The sequence below is a fragment of the Charadrius vociferus genome, unplaced genomic scaffold (genome assembly GCF_000708025.1).
Source record: "Charadrius vociferus isolate BGI_N301 unplaced genomic scaffold, ASM70802v2 scaffold281, whole genome shotgun sequence".
In the NCBI taxonomy this organism is placed as follows: Eukaryota; Metazoa; Chordata; class Aves; order Charadriiformes; family Charadriidae; genus Charadrius; species Charadrius vociferus.
The window spans coordinates 146,593-166,900 of NW_009646633.1; the positions used below are offsets into that span (position 1 = coordinate 146,593).

The following is a 20,308-nucleotide window of genomic DNA, read 5'->3' on the forward strand; positions in this document are numbered from 1 at the left end:
TGTCTTGTGGTATTTTAAAACTAGAGGGTCTTGTTTTTCTGTTATTGCTGACACGAGGATTGTCATTGTATGTAATGAACAGTTTCCTTTTTGCAGGGAGGGGAAAAATGGGGTCTTTCATGTGTTTTAAAACTTGCTTTACCTAGAATTGGCAATATTAGGAATGTATTAATAAATGGATTGTTTGGAATTCACTGTGACTTTTTTCAGCTATAATGTGGACTCTAGGAAGACTCAATCCCTTCTACGAAGGGTATGAAGGGCATTGTGCTTCCAAATGCTGGTGATGTCAACGAAGCAACGCTACGCACACCCTCAGGAGTTAATTGTGATGACAGTTTATTTTCTTCTCCTTCCATCTTTACAGGCATATGAAAGAAGGTTTCCTACGTGTCCTCTGATACCTATGTTTGTAGCCAGTGACACTGTAAATGAATACAAGAGTGAGGATGAAGCTATCCATGTGATTGAACGGCGCTGTAAGCTGGATATAGATGCACCGCGGCTATTGAAAAAGGTGATTAGGTTTGCAGTGCCTGTTTTATACTTTTGGGTATCCTTTTACATGAACATTGTATCTTAACAGAGTCTGTGTCATCTTCCTCAGATTGCAGGAGTGGATTATGTCTACTTTGTCCAGAAGAATTCTTTGAACAGACGAGAAAGGACGTTGCATATAGAAGCTTACAATGAAACCTTCTCTAATAGAGTCATTATTAATGAACACTGCTGTTACACAGTGAGTAACAGGCTCTTGGTGGTGCTACAGATGGAGCTAAGTCAGTGTTTAGACCAGGACTCATAAACAGAAGTTGGGTTGTTCTCGGCTTTTTCCTTGTAAGAAAAAATAACCAATGCACTACCATGAGTGGTAATTGTTGTTAGTGTTAAAGGTAACACATTTGCTTGAAGAACTGAAACAAGTTTGGCACCCTCTTGCTTGAGCATCTTCTCAGAGAGCAGAACACAACATAATTTGCTGTGTTTGACAGCTCTGTTGAGGCAATTCTGTGGTCTGTAGTGGCAGTGTGGGACTTGGTGAGGCTGATAATACCCTGACAGAACTGATAAAGGAAAGTTCGACGTAGCTTGTTTGCCTTCTGCTCAGCTCAGACAAATGTTCATCAAGTCAGCTGTATTTTAGCCTAATTTTTTCCATCGTTCTTGGTCTTCAGTGCAGATGTTTTCTGGTACAAAGGAGTCTGGTGGCAGGCTGACGGCTATGCTGTGGTCATGTTTTTATCTGAATGGCTTAGCCAATACTGATAGGCTCATACAGCACATATATAGCAGTGAAACTTCAAATCAATGGTAAAGGTCAAATCAAAGCTAGCAAATGTAACTGATTTATTTGTATTGTAGCATTCTTTTTACATGCAGGTGATAACACTTTCTGTTGTGTACAGAACCATGGTTAAAAGGTCACTGGATGTCAAACCTGCTTGACACTATTATCTGATTATTTTTTTTAATTATTATTTCTGCAATTATTTCCAAGGCACATTCAAAAATACTTTTCCACCTGCAATTTTTCTGTGAAAGCTCTGTTTAAACAGGGGAAATGCTATACAGAAAAGTGCATTTGGTAAATATGTACAAAACGCAACACTTCTTGCTCTTGCTCTACTTGATCAAGAAATTAGTAGGTAAATACAAAACCAGAATTTTAATTCAAGAATAAATTGTTTTTAAAAGTTTGTTATTATTGAAGTTATTTTATAATTGAATTTATGAAATGACAGAAAGATTCTTGAATGTTATTATTATGATTTGTATTTATTTAGGCTGTACCAGCTATTCTTTTACCCCCATTCCCTAATGCAGAAGAAGAAAATGATGGGAAATGCTTTGTTTTTCTGTAGTTACGTTGTTATAAAGCATTGATACTGTTCCCAATCAATTTTAGTATGTTGTGAGGGGGAGGGGAACCTTAAGGCATCAAGACAATTGCATGCTCAGAAATACAGTCTTCCATGATGTTTTTATAACCACAGATTCAGAGTCCAGCCTGGAAATTCCTTAGACAAGTCTTTTTTAGCTGAAAAGAGTTTAGAAAACAGCCTTTCTTCAGGGTAGTAACATCTCTGTTTCAGGATCATCTCAGCAAACTAAGATACAAGCTAAGAAGAAAGTTGGGAGTGCTCTAAGATAGCTTATTCAGCTGTCAACTGAATGAGAAGTTTACACTTCTTTCTGTGGCATTTATCATAGGAGAGCAAAGTAAATAATTTTCAGTCTACAGAATACTAAGATACTTTGTAGGTCAGTGAGGGAACAGTCTATTGCAGTATGCCTGTTGCAGACGTACCTAGACTGCAGTGCTCAGAAATGCTTACACTGTAATTGCTGCAGTCCTTGAGCTGGCTGGCCTTGGTCTATCTGTCTAGCAGCAGAAAGTTCACTGTGGCGTATTCTACCCTGTTCCACAGACACACTACAGTCACAGCCCATATCTAGAATGAAATAGTGTTAATTGTATAAATATCCTAGTCCTTTGGCTCTTGGCTGGTGCACTGCTATTTCTCTGCCCTCTCCTCGTTAAGGAAAAAATGTGCTGTGCTAGCCATGAGACTATAGGAGGGCTTCTCAGCTTTTTGTTCCTTAGTGTTACCTTTTCCAAACTGTGTTTTGCAAATGAAGCAAAAGTCTGCAAATTCCACTTGAATGTTTTTGACTATGTGAACTTGTAAAACAAGAAACAGTCATTTCAAATATTGTGAGGGGAAAAAAATACTAAATGGGTAACTAAGCTGTATGACCTCCTTTTAACTAATAGGTTCATCCTGACAATGAAGACATGACGTGTTTTGAACAGTCAGCAAGTCTGGATATAAAATCTTTTTTTGGTTTTGAAAGCACAGTGGAAAAGATTGCCATGAAGCAGTACACCAGCAATATTAAAAAGGTGAGCTTGCAGTCATCAAGGAGGTGCCTGGCTCTAAGTTACCAAAAGACAAAGTAGCTGCTGCTAAGTAACAGGCTGCTGTGCTCAAAAAGCCTGGGGTCTTTGCTCTCTAGCGTGGGGCAGCATGTCTGTATTTTCAAGTGGAGTCTTTAGAGAGGTCTGGCCACTTAATGGGTTTCCAGCCCAATCCTTTCTCCGTCTAAATGGATATTTTTAGTAGCTGAAGTAAATTTTCCTTTTTGAAGGGGAAAGAAATAATAGAATACTACCTGAAGCAGCTGGAAGAAGAAGGAATAACTTTCGTTCCTCGTTGGACTCCTCCTGTTGCGTGTAAATTGGAGAGCAGCACATCCCACACAAGACGACCAGTTTCACCTGCTATTAATATACCAGACTTGTCCACAAAGGAGGGCTTGAACAATAAGGAGATCCTCAACACCTCAGGCAGCCCCTCGGAGCCCACAGCAGGAACGCCTGATGGTATGGTGCTCTGACTTGTTTTAGTGGGATTCTTTGTACTGTAGAGGCTCTCAGCACTGTGCTGCTTTTCATGAACAGCTGAAAATCTTCACATTGGCTCTTTGGCAACATACGATCTTGAAGTGCGGGCTTGCAAAGCGGTAACATGTGGGATAGCTTGGATAGCTGTTATGAGCTGAGGGTTTTTTTAGTAAATAAAGGTCAGATATGAGTGGAAAAACTCTTCACTTTGCTGTTCATTAGGTTTCAAATGGATGGCCTACTTCTTGCCCTGAAATTCAGGGATGGGTATAACTATAGGAATAATGGGGAGGAAAGGACTGAAGCTTTCCTGTACGCAGTCTTCTGTTGTATCTTCCTTCCCCTGTTAATAAGGGAATTTGGGAAAATTCTTGCACTGGGAGACTTAGATCAAAGCTTTTCTAAGTATTGCCATAAGCTGTGGATTGACAAATCTGAGTATACGGGTGAAATGCTTTTATAAATGTCTGAGTTTATTCCTTTCTTAGTTGCAGAAGGAGAATTGCTCTTCTTGGTTTACCATTAAGATAACTGTATGTATTGCCTTTGCTCATCTTTTCATTGTTTCAAGAAACTTTATTCAATTCTGACTCCGCAGAACAGAGCAGTCACTTTTCTGCTTCAGATCTCAACATAGAAGATCATTTGCTACTTTCACTGTGTCAGTTCAGGACCACTCTAACCACGTGTACATCTCCTTTTAGACAAGTTAGACGCAGACTACATCAAGCGGTATCTGGGTGACTTGACACCAATGCAGGAAAGCTGCCTCATTCGACTGAGACAGTGGCTTCAGGAAACACACAAGGGCAAAGTAAGTTACTGTTGGCCTCTTGTGGCTCTATCTCAATGTGTGATATGCAAGGTGGACCTGATGAAACATCGCCCTACGCCTCCTGGGACTAACAGTTCCTGTTAAGTGGCCCTCCATGATCAAAACATAAATTAAGTCTATACAATGGTAATAGAAATAGTTCACTGTGACTGTCCAGCTGACTGTGCCAGCTGAAGTGCTTAAATGGTTAGTCTGACTGCCTCTCAGCATGTCAATAAACCAGCCCAGGGCAATAACATCAGTTTTATGACTCTGCCTTGTTTGTTTTGGTGGCCAAACATTATATTCTCAAATCTGTATCCCTAAGTGCAGTACTGAAAAGGAAGCAATGTGCCAGTTAAATCACTGATAGCAAGGCTGGGGTTTTTCCATTGGCTTGTGATTTGCATGTGTGTCTCAGCTTCCTTTTACTTGGCAATGAATACAGTCTGTGTTTTGTCCCTCAATTCCTTTAAATTGGACTGGCTTAGTATGGTCATACAGGTGTAAATGATTACATTACAGTTCATGAAATTTTTATATCCCTTATATAAATGTAGCTGCAGTACCTGACAGGGATCATGTTTTTGTCGCAAACAAAGACTGATTTGCTTGAGTAACTTTGTGTCATGTGCCATCCTTTTGCAGTGATGCAGGGCTGCATGTTTTTCAGCTTCGGTTGTTTGATTTTTTGTTCTTGTTTCAAACCTTGAGTACAAAATTATGTTGTTTGGGGTGTTTTGTCTTTTTTTTAAATAGATCCCAAAGGATGAGCACATTTTAAGATTCCTGCGTGCCCGGGACTTCAACATTGATAAAGCAAGAGAAATCCTTTGCCAGTCGCTGACATGGCGTAAGCAGCACCAGGTAGACTACATTCTAGACACATGGAACCCTCCTCAAGTACTCCAAGATTACTATGCAGGAGGCTGGCATCACCATGACAAAGGTATGCTCTATAGGGTGGATATTGAACAGTCTTTTTATGTTCTGTATTAAAGGTGATAGTTGTCCCTCTGTTAGCTAGAGATGACTGGAAAAGATGGTTAGAACTTCTCAGTTGTTGTGTACTGAATGCATTTAAATTGATGTTGCCAGCTCCGTAGTTGGTGGAGGCAGACTCCTAGGTCCCAATCTTTCTGAATGACAAATTTAACTCTAAAGAGCTCTGCTTTGCCAGTAGCTTAAAAAAGTTAATTGCACTTCTGTAGTGCTCTGAAATGCTTAGAAGTGTGTTATGCAAGTGCAGAGCATTCTCTTTCAGTGATTAAAAGATGTTTGTAAATAAGTGTATCTTCCTAATCAACTTGTTTCTGATGTTGTATAAGTCTGCTGATGGCATAAATGAATACCTATTTGGCATTACAATCAGCTTAATGATGAGAAGTGGGATGTTGGAAAAACATCAAATAGAGCAGGTTTATTTAAGAAGGGAAGAAGCTTTGGCTAAGTTCCCTTTGCATGGTGAGCCACAGCCAGATCTTTAAAACATGGACAGCTATGCCTGACATGCTCCCCTATCCCTCTGATTGCTTTTATCGTGCACTGATCTTACTGCTAATACATACACAGAAATGAAACGTTTTGGAATTTGTTGCTTGAGGGAAGCTGGGCTCTTTAGATAAGGAAATGATCTCTTACTGTGAGCTATCTGTGTTCTGATTTAGTCTTTTCCCTGACTAGGCACCATTGTTTCTGCTAGCTCTTCCTGTTACAAGAAGCAAATGAAACAGGACAAGATGCTGTCAGCTGTAGTGGCCAGGAGACAGGGGACGATACAGCAGAAGCTTAATCACTGTAAAGCCAAAGAGCCTGAATGGCTGTCCCCTGATGCGTTGGGTTTGACAGACCTCAAACTGAGAAAATGGAAAATAAGAATATGCTTGTAAAGATTGTAGGGAAAAAAACCTGTGAATTAGTTCTTCCTTTCTGTCAGTTCTTTGTCCTTACTTTGCAAAGACTTCCTCTGTCAATAGCACATAACTGGGTCCTGCCAGTGAGTAGAAAGGTACAGAATGCATCAAAGGGTTGTTTAATGTTTTTCTGAGAAGTTCTTCAGTCTTCGTGCTCGCCTCCCTTCTCCTCCAGTTCCAGTTCTTTTGCAGCACGCTCACAAGTAAAGCATGGGTTTGTCAATAATGGAAACAATTTCAAAACTGAGCAATTCTATATAATTTAAAATTTTACACTGGTAGGTTCTTTTTTTAAACCCTCTTTTCTAGTATTGCTCCTTTCCTCCTACATGCGCTGAATGTGCCAAACTTAAGCTAGCTGAATTCTGTATAGCTTTTAGTGTTAAAGCAAAGGCAGCAGTGATTATGAACAGTGTTGTCTAGAATGAGCTATTAGTGCAAAAGAATAAAAGTTATTCTTTTGGCTTGTATAGAAAACTGTGCTAATTGCATCTGAGTGGCTTTTATTTTGACAGGAATGCTTCAGTCAAATGTTTTTTTAAATCACAAGGCTCTAATGGAATGTAAAATATACAGTGGTAATAGAGCACTGTCAGCTGAGACTTTCCTTCATGTGTCATTTGGGTGGACCAGGGTTAGTAAGCTATTAGTTTGGTTTTGGATGCAAGTGCATCTGTGAGGGAGGGAGACCTGCTATGAAGCTTAATAGCACTTTGTTTAGTGTTTCAAAAGCTAAACAGTACCTTCCAAGACAAGTGTGTGCTGATGTTAAAACAATATTTTCTTTTAGACCACCTGATAAAATACAAAAGGCTGTGATCTTTCATGGGGGTAGTGTCTTTGCCAAATAAATAACTTGCCTTGAGTCTGCAGGTTTGGTTGTTCGTTTTGTTGTGTTGTTTTTTTTTTTTAATAGCATATCTTGACAGTTTCTTTTCTTGTGTCCCAAAGGACTTAATGATAATTTGATACCTCTCTTTGCAGTTGTTGGAGGGAAGTGAAGCTAATCAGGCAACAGGACTTCAGGGAGATTTTTATGTAGAAAGCTCATTTTTTTTGTTTTTGTGTCCTAGCATATTCAGTTTTATAAGTTGGTGATTATTTAGTTTGTGTACTAGAATAGATGGAGCGAAGCTTAAAAACTGCATCACAGCTTTGGGAGGAGGATGGAAGCTGTTTCAGACAACTATCTCCTCTTACGAAGAGCCATAAATGCAAGCTTTGATTCTTAAATTCAGCCAACGCAGTTGTTAAGCTTAATGCTTTTGTATTCTGGGCAGTATTGAGATGCTCCAATATGCAGCAAGATGACTGTGAAAAGGCAAAGCTTTGAATGCAGAGGGTCCATCTGAAGCTGATCTCTGGAACAGAGTCTGTTCTCACCAGGCTTAACCTGCATAAATGAGGCTGCGTGCCAGTTCCGCATAGTATGTAATGACATAGCTGAAAGGTGTGACTTCAGCAAATACTGCAAAAAGCAAGTCTCTGGGTTAACACAGTGTTTCATTAATTCCCAGAACTCAGGGTATCTACTTTTCCAAAAACGTTGCTGTAAGCAGTATTGAGTCATGTGTGATAGAAGGTTTACAGCCTTCAGTGCAAGTCTTTAGTTACGCTTATCAACTAAAGCTTTTCCTGTATCTCTGCTATCCTCAAAGCTAATTATAGTCCTGTGTCTTTAATTGTGTGTACCACGATCTTGCGTGTACCAATGTACTTGTTGAAGTCCTTTGAACTTTCCTTGCAGATAGGGGAGCTATTTTTGCATCAGGATGTCTCCATTAAACTTGTGCAGTTTATTTCCAGGCAATCTTTTGGTGTAGCTGGACAGAGTAAAGTTTATATTGCCGCCATCTTCAGGTTCTCCCTCTTCCAGCTGTACAACAAAGTTTGAACTGGCTATGGTTTGTTTCCTGTTGGATTTTTAGCATAAAACTAGCTCACTCGAATTGTCTATTGCTGTAAAAATAAGGGTTATGTTGATATATTTGTTCTTGTTATTCAGATGGTCGCCCGCTGTATGTGCTGAGATTGGGACAGATGGATACCAAAGGCTTAGTGCGAGCTCTTGGGGAAGAGGCCTTGCTTCGATACGTAAGTATTTTTGGGGCCAGCAAGTTGAGAACAATGTGATATTTTCATTTAGAAATTTCCTCCTCTGCCAGAACATTCATCACTCTGGATATTTTGATGTACTTTCTGGCCGTCTGTTTTTGGTTTGAATACATCTGAAAGCTCCTGGTAGCTGATCTTCTGCATTCTTTCCAACTGCAAACTGATGGCGGAAAGGCGTAGTTCTTGGCAGCTCCTATAATTATTGGTTAGCGTTTTCACAGATTCTTCTGCAGTTTGTGCTGTGCTTCAAGTCTCTGCATTTGTACAGAAGAGAAAATGCCATGCTCCGATGTTGTCAAGCCTGTATTCCAAGGATAAGAATAATTTATTTTTAAAGAAATAGTACTTACCTGTAATTTTGCCTTCTCTAAAAGCATCACTCAGACTGTGTTATTGTGGATCTGCTCAGTTTCCAAGCAGAAAGCTGGCAGAATTCCAGGTTTGCAGTAATATTTTTTTTTGACTCCTAGTAATGGCAGTCACGACCATAGTAACCACTAGAAGCAGGGGCTGGATTTTATTTTTTTTGTTCCAGTGGCATTTCCAGCCACATACTAGATTTTGTTTGTTTGCCCTAGTTCTGTTTCAAGGTTACTTTCTTTGACTTAAAAAGGGTATTTAATTTCTGAGTAAAGGGGAAATCTGTGCTTAAAGGGGCGGAAGTGTAGGGAGACCTCTTGTCTGTATCACTCCTGGGTCTCAGTTTTCTAGAGATTCTTGTTTACATTTTGCTGCTTTTATGGAAAGGCATATTTATTTTTCAACAAGATCGACCAGTGGTGTAAATGTGGTTTCTAGTTTATTCTTTGGAGAAAAAGGTTTATGCTGGTTTGAGCTTGTAGTTTTAATTAGTCTTTGGATATAATAATATTTTTTTCATCCCATCTATGGAGTTTAAGACTGTATTCTCTAAACAACGTGTTTTCTTGTACAGGTTCTTTCAATAAATGAGGAAGGACTGAGGCGATGTGAGGAGAATACGAAAGTATTTGGCAGGCCAATAAGGTAAAATACAGCAAGTGGATCTGCCCCTTGGGAATTACTTGGTTTCATGGTGTGCATGGGGGAACATCAGGCAACATGGTGCTGCTGAGCAATGTTTATTAAATGGACCAAGCGTAGGGTACGGTGTGTGGCTGACATGCAGATACAGTTAACTGAGAGCCTCTGCAATTAATGGTAGAGTTAATCTGCATGGTCAAGCCTAAGGGAAACACAATACCTGCTCTAGCAGTCCAGCGTCGTGCTCATAAGGGTTCTCCGTGGGGTATGTTATGCTTCTACTCTCTTCTACTGTTGGATGTCTGCAAAGCAATGCAGCCTAACTCCCATCTCTGTGTCTGGGGGATTTTATAGACAGATGTTGGTAGAGGCTGCTGAAAAAATCAACCCATGATAATATCATGGATAACCTTTCCAATAGTTTCAGGTATTGTTTTCATGTCACTTGTTCATCCATAGTCCGTACCAAGGCTCATCACACTCAGTTCTTGTTTATGTTATTCAATTGTTACATGTGGTTACTCAACTCTTGATCCATGGTAAGGTCACGAAGCTCCTGTGAAACCTGGGGTCTAGTTTTCCAAGTACTGGCATGACTTCATGTGAAGTTCAGTCAAAAATGGCTTGCTATCCCATCTTTAAGTCATTGTAGGGGTCACTTACGAAAGTGTTAACAGCAAAATGGATTTAAGGGTGTGGAATGAATGCAGGACTGCCTCTGAAAAGAAACAGTGTTTCTTGGACTCTCTTCAATTTCTGACTCCTTCCCTTAATCTGTAAAGGCTCAGGGTTGCATGGTATGTCTGCTTATCTTTTCCCTGCTAAAGAACTTGCTGTCCTAGCTCTCGGTGGGAGGTCAAATCCAAGAGAGGGATTTCATGTGTGTAACTATGAAATTGTGCTGTGTACTGGATCTTGATTTGTAGAAGTAATCCTAAAGGACTACATACCAAACGTTTGAAGTGAAACAAAGAAGTGTTTGCTGTTTCACAGAAGCATAATTTCATGGATGCTAGCTGGTGCAGCACAGCTGTAAATCTTGAATTCAAGCCCAGGGTGAGACCTGAACTTGGAAAATAAAGCCTATGCTGAAGCTCAGTATTTAGAGTTAAGAACATACCTCTTCCTACAGAAAAAGCTTCCCTTCCAGAGATCTGACAACAGAATTAGCTTTGACATGTAATGGCACTGTTACTGTACTGTATTAGTAGGAAATCTGCACCATGAATGTTAAATCGCTTCATAGCAGCGTGACCACTTAATTGACTTCCCAGTAGAAGCAATGGCTTAACATTTGTGCTAGCTGTTGACAGGATCTTTTTTTGGCTTCACATTAACCTTCACCTGGGGTCTGAAATGTCTGTGGGGGAATATGCATGATGTGCAAAGTGAGCTTTGCACGTAATCTGTAACTGTACTTGGCCCACTCTAAGACTTTTCTAAGGATCTTAAACACCAGTGTCTACAGGTAGCACAAAGCAAGGAGGTAAAATAGAAGAAACCAAAACATGCAGTGGGCTCCGCACGTTTCAGTACATTGGACACTTGCATAAAAAATAAGAATTTTGGTGCCATTGAGATTTTTCCTTTTCTTTTTGTCTTCCTCAAATTCAGCTCTTGGACCTGTCTAGTAGATCTAGAAGGCTTGAACATGCGGCATTTATGGAGACCTGGTGTCAAAGCGTTGCTAAGAATCATTGAGGTAGTTGAAGCTAATTACCCTGAGACTTTGGGTCGCCTTCTAATCCTGAGAGCACCTCGAGTATTCCCAGTTCTTTGGACACTGGTATGTTTGTAATTCAAGGCATTCCTCAGCACTCTCAGTACACTGCTACACAGTTGTAGTTTGTAAAAACACTTTAGAAATCAGGTGTTATGCGCAGGAAAAGTTACCATTTGGAAACATCTCTTCTATAGGATTCCTGAAGTGGATTAAAAAACACTACTTAAGAACTTGCTTACGTAGTTTGTTAATTTTCTTTTTAGTGTCAGCTTTGCATAACAAGGATGGTAATAGTTAATGCAATCAAACTGATTGCTTCAAAATTGATCTGTTCTCTTTTTCTTTGTTTGTAGGTTAGTCCATTCATTGATGACAACACTAGAAAGAAATTCCTTATTTATGCTGGCAATGACTACCAGGGTCCTGGGGGACTGCTGGATTACATCGATAAAGAAATTATCCCTGATTTTCTTGGTGGAGAGTGCATGGTATGAATATAAACTAGTGCATACAGCAATTATTTCTGAGTTTTTTTATTCCCCTGCTCCGCTAAACAAAGAAGCCTAGAAGCACAGAATGATTCCTAGTGTAGTTTGGAGGGGAGGGGCCTACGATGTAGGATTCCAGCCTTCGTGTGTTCATTCAGGTCCACTTTAAAAAGAGAAATACAGTACTTCCTGACAATGAATATCAAGTAACTTCTTAAAGTAGCCAGGCATGGTTAAAAGCCATAGTCTCTGTTACCTGTCAAGTTCAAGCAGACACAGTAGCATGGCACTGAGCAAGAGCTGTCACCATCAGCTACTCAGAAGTGTGTGTCACCTAAAAGAACTAACTGATACCATAGGAAGCCCTAGGAAATATGTGGCACGTCTGCAAGGAGGGCTTAACAAACAGCCAGGTCTCCTAGCACAATATGTGTGTTGACCACAACAAACAAAAAAAATGTTTTACTGCAGGATACTGTAATTTCTCAGTCCCTTGTCATGTGCCTTAACAGCTGCTTTCTGCCTAGACTATGGGTGTCAATTGAATTTGTCATTTTAACATCTCCATCATACCATAAGGTTTGTTTTCTCTGTAACGTTTTTGACAACACAGGCTCACTGGTGTGACTGAGTTGTAGGAGTGCAACTTGGGCATTTTCTAGAGCCTCCATCACAGTAAAACTTAAATGATTTTTTTCTTGAACTCAGCTGTGTTAAATACAACTTCAGGGTTGCTTTTTTAAGCCCCCATGCACACTTTCTAGATTAACTTCTGTACCATTCTTGAAAATTAATCTAGGTCTGTTCAAGTACAGTCTCAAATTATAATGAAGTACTGTTAGATGTGTTGGAGTAGAGCATGTGTTTATCTTCAGTGGGCTGCTTTTTGCTGCAGCAGTAACTTTCAGTGAAGAAAGTTTGTGCTATCTAATTTGGAGCTTGAGAAGCTGGCAAAATCTGCTGTTTAAGTAACCAAAAGTCAATGTTACCAAAAAGCAAATTTTTACCGTACTTCCTGCCAGTCACAGACAGTAATAGAGTCACTTTCTCTTCATCTTTACTTCTGGGTGTTTGAACAAAAGTGAATTCTCAAAAGATCCTTTCAATTCTCTGTTGTCATTCAGTTATCAAACACTTTTACTGCCCTAAACACTGCTATGGAACCTGTTCCTGATCAGATAGTTGTCTAACTTCGTTACTAGAGACTTCTTAAAAAAGATGATTGCTGAAGGAAGTTGTGTAATCGGTTCCAGTAGTGAGCTGTCAACACAGTTGTAACGAAAACTGTTACCTTCCTGACTGCAATATCCTTTTACCTGTTTGGAAACTTACTTTGTGCTTAAATTTAGCTACCCCAGTTCTTTCGGGTCTCTATAGGCTATACCTTTTAGACTGAGTTGCTATTACCACTTTCCTCGGGATTCCTAAGTGGCTCACATCTTTCTTCAGTATAGGGCAGGATGAGTGATAACTATAGCATTTGCACAGTCATTTTCTGTGGTGATAGCTGTTGTGCATATGCAAGATCTATTCCTCTGGTGTCTAGTTCTGCAAACTCACCTACACCAGATCATTATAAAATAAATTTCTGTATGTATGATGTACAAGCTATAAAATTACTTTCAAACTCTGTTCATATGTCGTTGTTCAGAGTACTTGCTAAATGTGAGGTTTTGTTTCTGAAGCTAGCAGACAGAGAGCATGACAGGGTGTGGATGTACAGAGGGGATAGCTTTTAACAGCTGTTTATGCTTTTAGTGTGAAGTACCAGAGGGTGGGCTGGTTCCCAAGTCCCTCTACCGGACAGCAGAAGAGTTGGAAAATGAAGACATAAAGCTTTGGACTGAAACAATCTACCAGTCTGCAAGTGTCTTCAAAGGAGCTCCGCATGAGGTACGATTGCAGCCTGTCTTTCTTCCATCTCAACCCTCTGCTCTGGATTCCATCTCTTTAGATTTAGTTTAGGTTAGATTTAGTTGCCATGCTTCCACCTTGTTCTTCTATAGTTCTGATGCATAGTGATGCTTTAGTAGATGAAGTTTGTGACCATTCCTGGTATCATCTTCTTGTCATTTAGAGAATATCACTGTTTTTCATTCCATTCAAAGCAGTGTCCTTCTAAGCAAAGACAAATTATATTCTCAAAAGTTACTTGAGAGCTTCTGAAAGTCATGTTAAAATAAGGACACTCCATCAGGAGAGAATTTGTGTCTACACTGCCTTTTTGAAAGTCTAAATTAAGCCCAGTGACAAAACCTCTGGGTTTTGTCGGCTTCTCTGGTAAGAGTTTCGGTCTTTACTGAGCAAATTGCTGTTGTCTAATATGACTTTTCTGTCTCAGGTTCTTGTTCAGATTGTGGATGCCTCATCTGTGATCACATGGGATTTTGATGTGTGCAAGGGCGACATCGTTTTTAACATCTTTCATTCCAAGAGAGCCCCACAGCCTCCTAAAAAGGACTCTCTGGGAGCTCACAGTATTACATCTCCTGGTGGGAACAATGTCCAGTTGATAGACAAAGTCTGGCAATTGGGGCGTGATTACAGCATGGTGGAGTCTCCCCTTATCTGCAAAGAAGGGGAGAGTGTGCAGGTAAGACCACTGAATGCCTGTGCGGGAGCAGATGGAAGCGAGCTCCAACAACTAGATGTTCTAATTCACAATTATCATTGATGACTGAATGGTGATTCAGCTCCGGACTGTCTGCTTGCTTTTGGCCGACATTTCAGCTTATGTTCCTAGCTGCATGCTTCGGGGAACGGAGTTAGTATTTACATGGGATCTGCTGTGAGAGGAGGTTGCATCAGGCTAATAGTGATTGAGGTTGATCAGCAAGGAATATAGAGAAGCCAGCTAGAACGTAGTGCACATCCAGAAAGTAGCAAGACGTGCTTTGCGCTGTAATTTTGACCATTATTTTCTGAAGCAAACAGTCTGTGTTTGAAGAGTATCATAGTATCTTACCTCAATAATGACAGAAGCCTGGAAATTAAGACTGAGCTTCTGTGTGTTTTTCCCTCTAAACTTAAGGAGCTCCCAATGGCCAACATTCATGAAGTTTGGGGTTTTTTATGGCATTTGCAACCTATGCTTTAATTACCAAGTTTGCTATTATATACAGCACATTTACAGTCACTCTGTGACTGTTACTCCTTTTGACTTGAAATAAGAGTTGAACAGCCTTTGAAAAAGGAGCTCCTTAAGTCATCTAATTGGAAGTGTTAAACTGGAAATATGGGCAGTGACCTCTTGAACTGCTCTTTCTCTTTCTGTGAGGCAGGAACCTTGACTGTTCTTTTCAGTCTCAAAGGACAGCTGTTAATGAAACTAAATAAAAAAATGGATATTGTTCTAAACAAGAACTTTGTCCTTTTAGTGTATTTAAATCCTAACCACTTGACACTGTCAAAAAGCAGGTGGAACCGCTGGCATTCTATCATAACTTTTATAAGTATGCTGTGTGGGGAGAGCTGACCAGTGCTGCCAGTTGGCTGAGGAGCTGAAATACTGGCATTGGGGAAAAAATTCTGGGCATGTAGGTAGTTTTTCTAAGCTTGGAAAAGAAATTTCAAGCCTACAAATCTTTGTTTTGACAAAGTTAATTTTCAATTTTTGCTGCGGCTGCTTCCAGGGATCGCATGTGACCAGGTGGCCTGGCTTCTATATTCTCCAATGGAAATTTCATAGCATGCCTGCCTGTGCTACAACCAACCTGCCTCGTGTGGATGATGTACTAGCATCTCTACAGGTCTCCTCTCACAAATGTAAAGTGATGTACTATACAGAAGTAATAGGATCTGAAGATTTCAGGTATGTCTGGCCAAGGTTCATGAAGATCAGCTGTTGTCAAACCTTTCTGATACTTAGATGATCGAGCCAGTGTCAGGTTTGCTTAAATACGAGTAAATTGTGAGGACTTCTGTTTTCTCAGCCCTAGGAAGAAAAAAAAAAAAAAACCCAAACAAAAAAATTCAACCAGTCCTGGTACTGGGGGCAATTAATATATAAAAGGTGCTAATTAGTTACCTCATTGTAATCATCATTGGTCACTTTGCTGTGCCTTGAAAGCATAGTGTGAATTGTTGGGCTTGGTTGTCTGTAGAAATGAATGCAACTCAAAATGGAATTGAGTCAATTCAGTTGCCTGACAGTTGATATATTTGACTGAAACTAGTCCTCAGTCTCTTTGAACAGCACCTGTTTGTTGCAAGGTGTTTGGTGTCCCCATTATCTTATGTGGTGAGGCAGAAAAGTGTTTGAGTATCTGCACCAAAACCGTTACTTGCTTTTTATTCAGTTTGCAAACAAATGCAATATAGATGCATAGCAGAAAGCAAAATCTTTGTGTTCTGAAGCTTAAAACTACTTTGTTTTATATTGCAGGGGATCTATGACCAGCCTTGAATCAAGCCACAGTGGATTCTCCCAGCTCAGTGCTGCCACCACTTCTTCTAGCCAGTCCCATTCCAGCTCCATGATTTCCAGGTAGTGCCACAACAGATGAAAAGCAAATGGATGAGATGGCTGGACCCTCACCTGTGGCAGCTGACTGCAATACAGCGTATTCAACTGGCAATTGCGCAAAAAATCCCCTCCCCACAAAAGCCTTTTATAGATAGTAAAGTAGCTGTTTGAATTTTAAACTTAGTGGTTTTGGTCCTTGTTAGATCCAACAGCTTGTCTCTTAACTTTAACCCTTTTCTCCTAACTCAGCCATAAATATTTCTGCAAGTGTGCTTGCACAAATCCTAACTCTGAACACAAGGGCTCTCATTGAAAGGAAAAATAACCAGTGCATCAGTTAAGAATAGTTTTTTTTTAACTGTGTAAATGTTAAAAAGCAAAAAAAAGGAAAAAACCCTACCAAAAATGCTCCGTAGTGCATTAGAGATCAACTGCAAGTCTCCTGTCAGGACATTCTTTGCCATCTTAAGAAATCCCCTGTGATCTTCCAGTGCTGCAAACTGTTCTGCTGTGTCCACTAAGTGATGTCCGAGACAAAGAAAAGCAGTTGCTGGATACTTGACTTTGTGAGTCCATTTTTTTCAAAGCATGTCCACAGAGCTGTGGCCAGGCTGTAAACACTAATACCTTTTCTATGAGCACATTTTTGGGGAATTTGAGCTCTGGGTCTTGATGGGTTAAAGCAATTCATTCTTTCCTTGGATTTGCGCTTGAAGCACTGCAGAGAGAGAGGCAGAGAGCAGGCTCTCCCTCACTGTGTCACGCTGGCCTGATCCAGAATTGGTCTGAGGATTTGTTCCCACCTCTGTGCTGGAGCTTTGCTCTACTTCCTTGAGTACACTCCATGTGAATCGATTTTACTGAGACTCTGTTCTTATCGGGAATTTATGCAGAGCTTAAGCTTGCTTCTTAAATCAGTCTAGAAGAGGTCTGGCTTCCATCCTTCCTGTGCACTGTTCAATCCCTCTTGCTTCCTGTCCTTCCCTGTGTATGTCAGAAACAGAACGCTTGAGTTCTGATCAGTGGAAGCTTTAGTGTAGGCAGGGAGCGCAGGGACCGTACTCGAAGCGATACAGCAGAAGATGCTCTGAGCAGGGCCTGCTTGACTGTTTTCACTGTTGCTTCTGCCAGTGGTGAATTGCCATTTTGGATTTGCCTATTCTACCCAGGCCCAAGCAATCCTACTTGAACTCTCTTTGTTCAAGTCTGTTCAGGCATTCTTCCACTTCGAGCCCCCTCTCCCACGCACAGCAAAAGGCACAGAGGACTGAAGTGCTGAGCAAAAGGCTGTCAGCAGACAGCTACAGACCATACCTGGCAGTGGAGCAGAGAGGATTTCAGTCTCAAATGCAGCAGGATTTGCATAGTTAGACCCTGCCTGGTCTTTTCCTCACCCTCGTAGAGTTAAATTATCTATCCAAGCAAAAAGGAGCTACTGTGCTGGCTGCAGTCCCTGCTGGAAAGCTGGATAGGCTCTGTTAAGCGTTGGGGAGTCAGCACTGTTATGGGTAAGTGGTAGAGGAGCTTGCGGAGGTCTTGCACTTTCAAAGCAGAACTCGCTTAAGATCCTGGATGCCCTGCTTGAGGAAAGCTGGTTCTGAACTCAGTATAAATATTTTTAATGACTGCAAGTCTTCTGCGAGGCAGGTTACTAACCTCTGACTAGGAGCACCCCTCCTGTGGACCAATTCAGGCTGTGGAACGGGGCAGACAGAGCTGACAAAGTAGTATTTTACTAACAGATAGGTGTTGAGAGTCCAGTCTCCTTAAGCTGAATGAAACTAGTCTATTTTGTCTTTTTTGCACTTAAAAATTAAAGGTGGAGGTTAGACTGTTACTTAGGCTGCCAAAGCGGGCTGTTGTGTGAGACAGGCCACCGCTTTGGTGTCAAGCAGCTCCTCACCCGGCGTCCGCACAGCAGCCAGCTGTGCGTGGTGGCTCTCGGGCTGCTGGTCTGAGCTCTCTGCCTCGGAGGAGCCCAGCTGGCTGAAGAGGTGGTTTGATTCTTGATGTGCAGGAACCAGTATTCCCAGGCGCAGGGGAGCTAGGGCAGCAGAAGGCACAGTGAGCTTAACTTAATGACACTCATGGCTCTTTGCAAATGCCACTTTCCATTTACCAGGCTGTAAGGGCTGAAGGTCCCCTTTCTTTCTCTCTCTCTCTCTCTCTCAGATGGCGATTTTGCTGACAACTGTAAAGAAACTGCTTCATTCAACACTCCACATCTGTCCAGAGGTGTCTGGCTTTGTAGACCTTTTTGAGTTGCAGTCACTTTTCAAGTCTGAAGATCTGTATTTTGTTTTTCACTTGAGCTGGCTCAAAAATGGCACTTTGGGTTTTTCCTGCTGTTAATCTTAACACATCTTTTAGAGCTCAAAGCACATGACAGCACAAACAGCTGGGGAGATAAAATTCCAGAAAAACAATAGTTAATCCTCCTCTAAGCTAAGTGCTGTGGCAATATGACTTGATCGCTGCAGTCTGACTAATTAATTTCCCATACCCTGGTCTTTTTGTGTGATATTATTGCTTCTCTTCCTTCTCTCAGCCAATGACTCTTCTGTTGGCTTTTTTCCTGTTATCAGTGTCCTTCTGCACTTTTCCTGTCTGTACTCATGAACTGCATATCAAATTCTGTAAATGTTTTGTATACATAATACCTCATTCTTGGTAATAAAATACAGATAGTCTTTAAAAGATTTTTTTATTGTTATCAATAAATGTGAACTGTTTGGAAAAAAAAAAAAGGTCAGCTTCTTCATTTCATTCATCTGATGCAAAGCTTCCAGGTTATTTTATGTGCTGAATTCAAGTCTGCCAGAGCTGCTCCAGGGCAATGCTGTTACGGGGGATGCAGGAGCTGCTTTCAGCTCTCTGCCATGGTGAGAAGCTTCAGCAAAGCATCCTGTCTTGGGGAGGAGAAACCAGAGACAGTACAAGGTATGAGGAATGTGATTTTAGAAGGAAAACGGCCTCTGCTGGGCATTTCCTTGTCACATAACAGAATCCTTTCCCCACAGTACGTGTACATAGATAGTTTTTTACTGGTCTGTGAATACACAAAAGGAACTAAATACCGTGCTGAAAAAATCTTCAGGTAGCTCTGAAAAGAAAATAGTTGCTTTTATGGCTTATATGGTGACTTTATACTTTTTCAACGGCTGATCACAGCAGCAGCCCTTGTGGAGTGCGATATGTGTATTAAATAAAAGGCTTACGCTGCCGAGCTTGGCACGGCAAGGGGACAGAGAAATGTCTCTCATTTGCCGCTATGTGGGCTGAAATGTGTCTGTCCACCTGAACTTGCAAGTGCAATAACTTTTCCACCTGCTTATTTCTTTTTACTCGGTGGCTCTGCCGCCGGCGGTCTGACTGAATGCATGGCTGACTGGCTGGGCAAGAGCAGTCCTGGGACAACCTGAGTGGTCTCGGTGCAGGCACAGCTACCTGAGCCATAAAACTGCCCCAAAATCCCGGACTTTGCAATCGTGCTGAGCTCTGCAGGCCATACCTCGGGCTGGTGCCTGGGGAGAGCCACTCTGCCCTGGGGTGCAGCGTGAGCGCGGGGCGAGGGGTGATCATTCAGCTGCGCTGCTACGCGTTTGTTTGGCGGATGCAGCTGCTGGTATGGTTGTGAGGGTTGGGGGTTTTTTAACTGGAATTTAACAATTTAAAGGTACAATAGTTTTCTCTCATTCAAGAATAAGCGTGCCTGTTGCAGGGGTTTGATACTGCCCACCCCAAGGGGTGAGCGAGCCATACAGTGTGGAGGAGATGGGCTCCTCGGCTGCCCCCACTGCTGATGCCTTCTTGGGTGGGAGGAATCACAATCACATTTGGGGGAATTACAATTATTTGGTTTTATTGGTAGAAAAAGCTTTAGCTGTTTTTAGAGCAGGAGCTCATAAATGTCAGGCTGTGGTTTTTCTAACCCCTGGAGTTGGAGCGGCAGCTGAAACATCCATTTATGGTTGATCTTTCAGGTTTTATCCAAGCTGTAAAGTTTCTAAAATGAGAATCTTTAACTATGGTCGGGGAGGTCTGTCAGCAAGACCAGATGGCTGCCTGACCTACTTCAAATTTTAACATGTGGCCAAATATTTCCATGCCAGCACATAATTATAATGGGCTGGCTTACTGCTGCTCTGGATGTTACTAAACACAAAAGCCCTTGAAAAGGCATCCTACAAGAAGGTGGCGTTGGCTGTTCAGCTGCACTGTGCCCAGGGAGGCAGTGGGAAAGCTGCCTTTCCCGGCCGATGCTCCCCTCTTGAAATGGCAATTAAAGCCAAGAGCCTCAGACCTTCTTTGAGCTGAGCAGGTGATAACGGTGCGGGCAGGGCCATGCAGCTCCCCTTGGAAAGGCACCAAACTGGTTGAAC

At 41.4% G+C, this 20,308-nt stretch overlaps 1 protein-coding gene across 1 annotated transcript in view; it reads left to right on the forward strand.

Moving 5' to 3' along the window:
* The window catches only part of SEC14L1 (SEC14-like 1 (S. cerevisiae)), a 39,387-nt gene extending 22,859 nt beyond the window's left edge, over positions 1 to 16,528 (forward strand). The window contains exons 2-15 of the mRNA XM_009888680.1: positions 368 to 517; positions 608 to 739; positions 2,777 to 2,905; positions 3,151 to 3,385; positions 4,111 to 4,220; positions 4,980 to 5,169; positions 8,139 to 8,227; positions 9,183 to 9,253; positions 10,865 to 11,036; positions 11,327 to 11,461; positions 13,220 to 13,354; positions 13,803 to 14,054; positions 15,094 to 15,272; positions 15,846 to 16,528. Of these exons, the coding sequence (XP_009886982.1) occupies positions 368 to 517; positions 608 to 739; positions 2,777 to 2,905; positions 3,151 to 3,385; positions 4,111 to 4,220; positions 4,980 to 5,169; positions 8,139 to 8,227; positions 9,183 to 9,253; positions 10,865 to 11,036; positions 11,327 to 11,461; positions 13,220 to 13,354; positions 13,803 to 14,054; positions 15,094 to 15,272; positions 15,846 to 15,951 (2,085 nt within the window). The 3' untranslated portion in view covers positions 15,952 to 16,528. The remainder of the gene's footprint in view (positions 1 to 367; positions 518 to 607; positions 740 to 2,776; positions 2,906 to 3,150; positions 3,386 to 4,110; positions 4,221 to 4,979; positions 5,170 to 8,138; positions 8,228 to 9,182; positions 9,254 to 10,864; positions 11,037 to 11,326; positions 11,462 to 13,219; positions 13,355 to 13,802; positions 14,055 to 15,093; positions 15,273 to 15,845) is intronic.
* Positions 16,529 to 20,308: the final 3,780 nt, after the last annotated feature.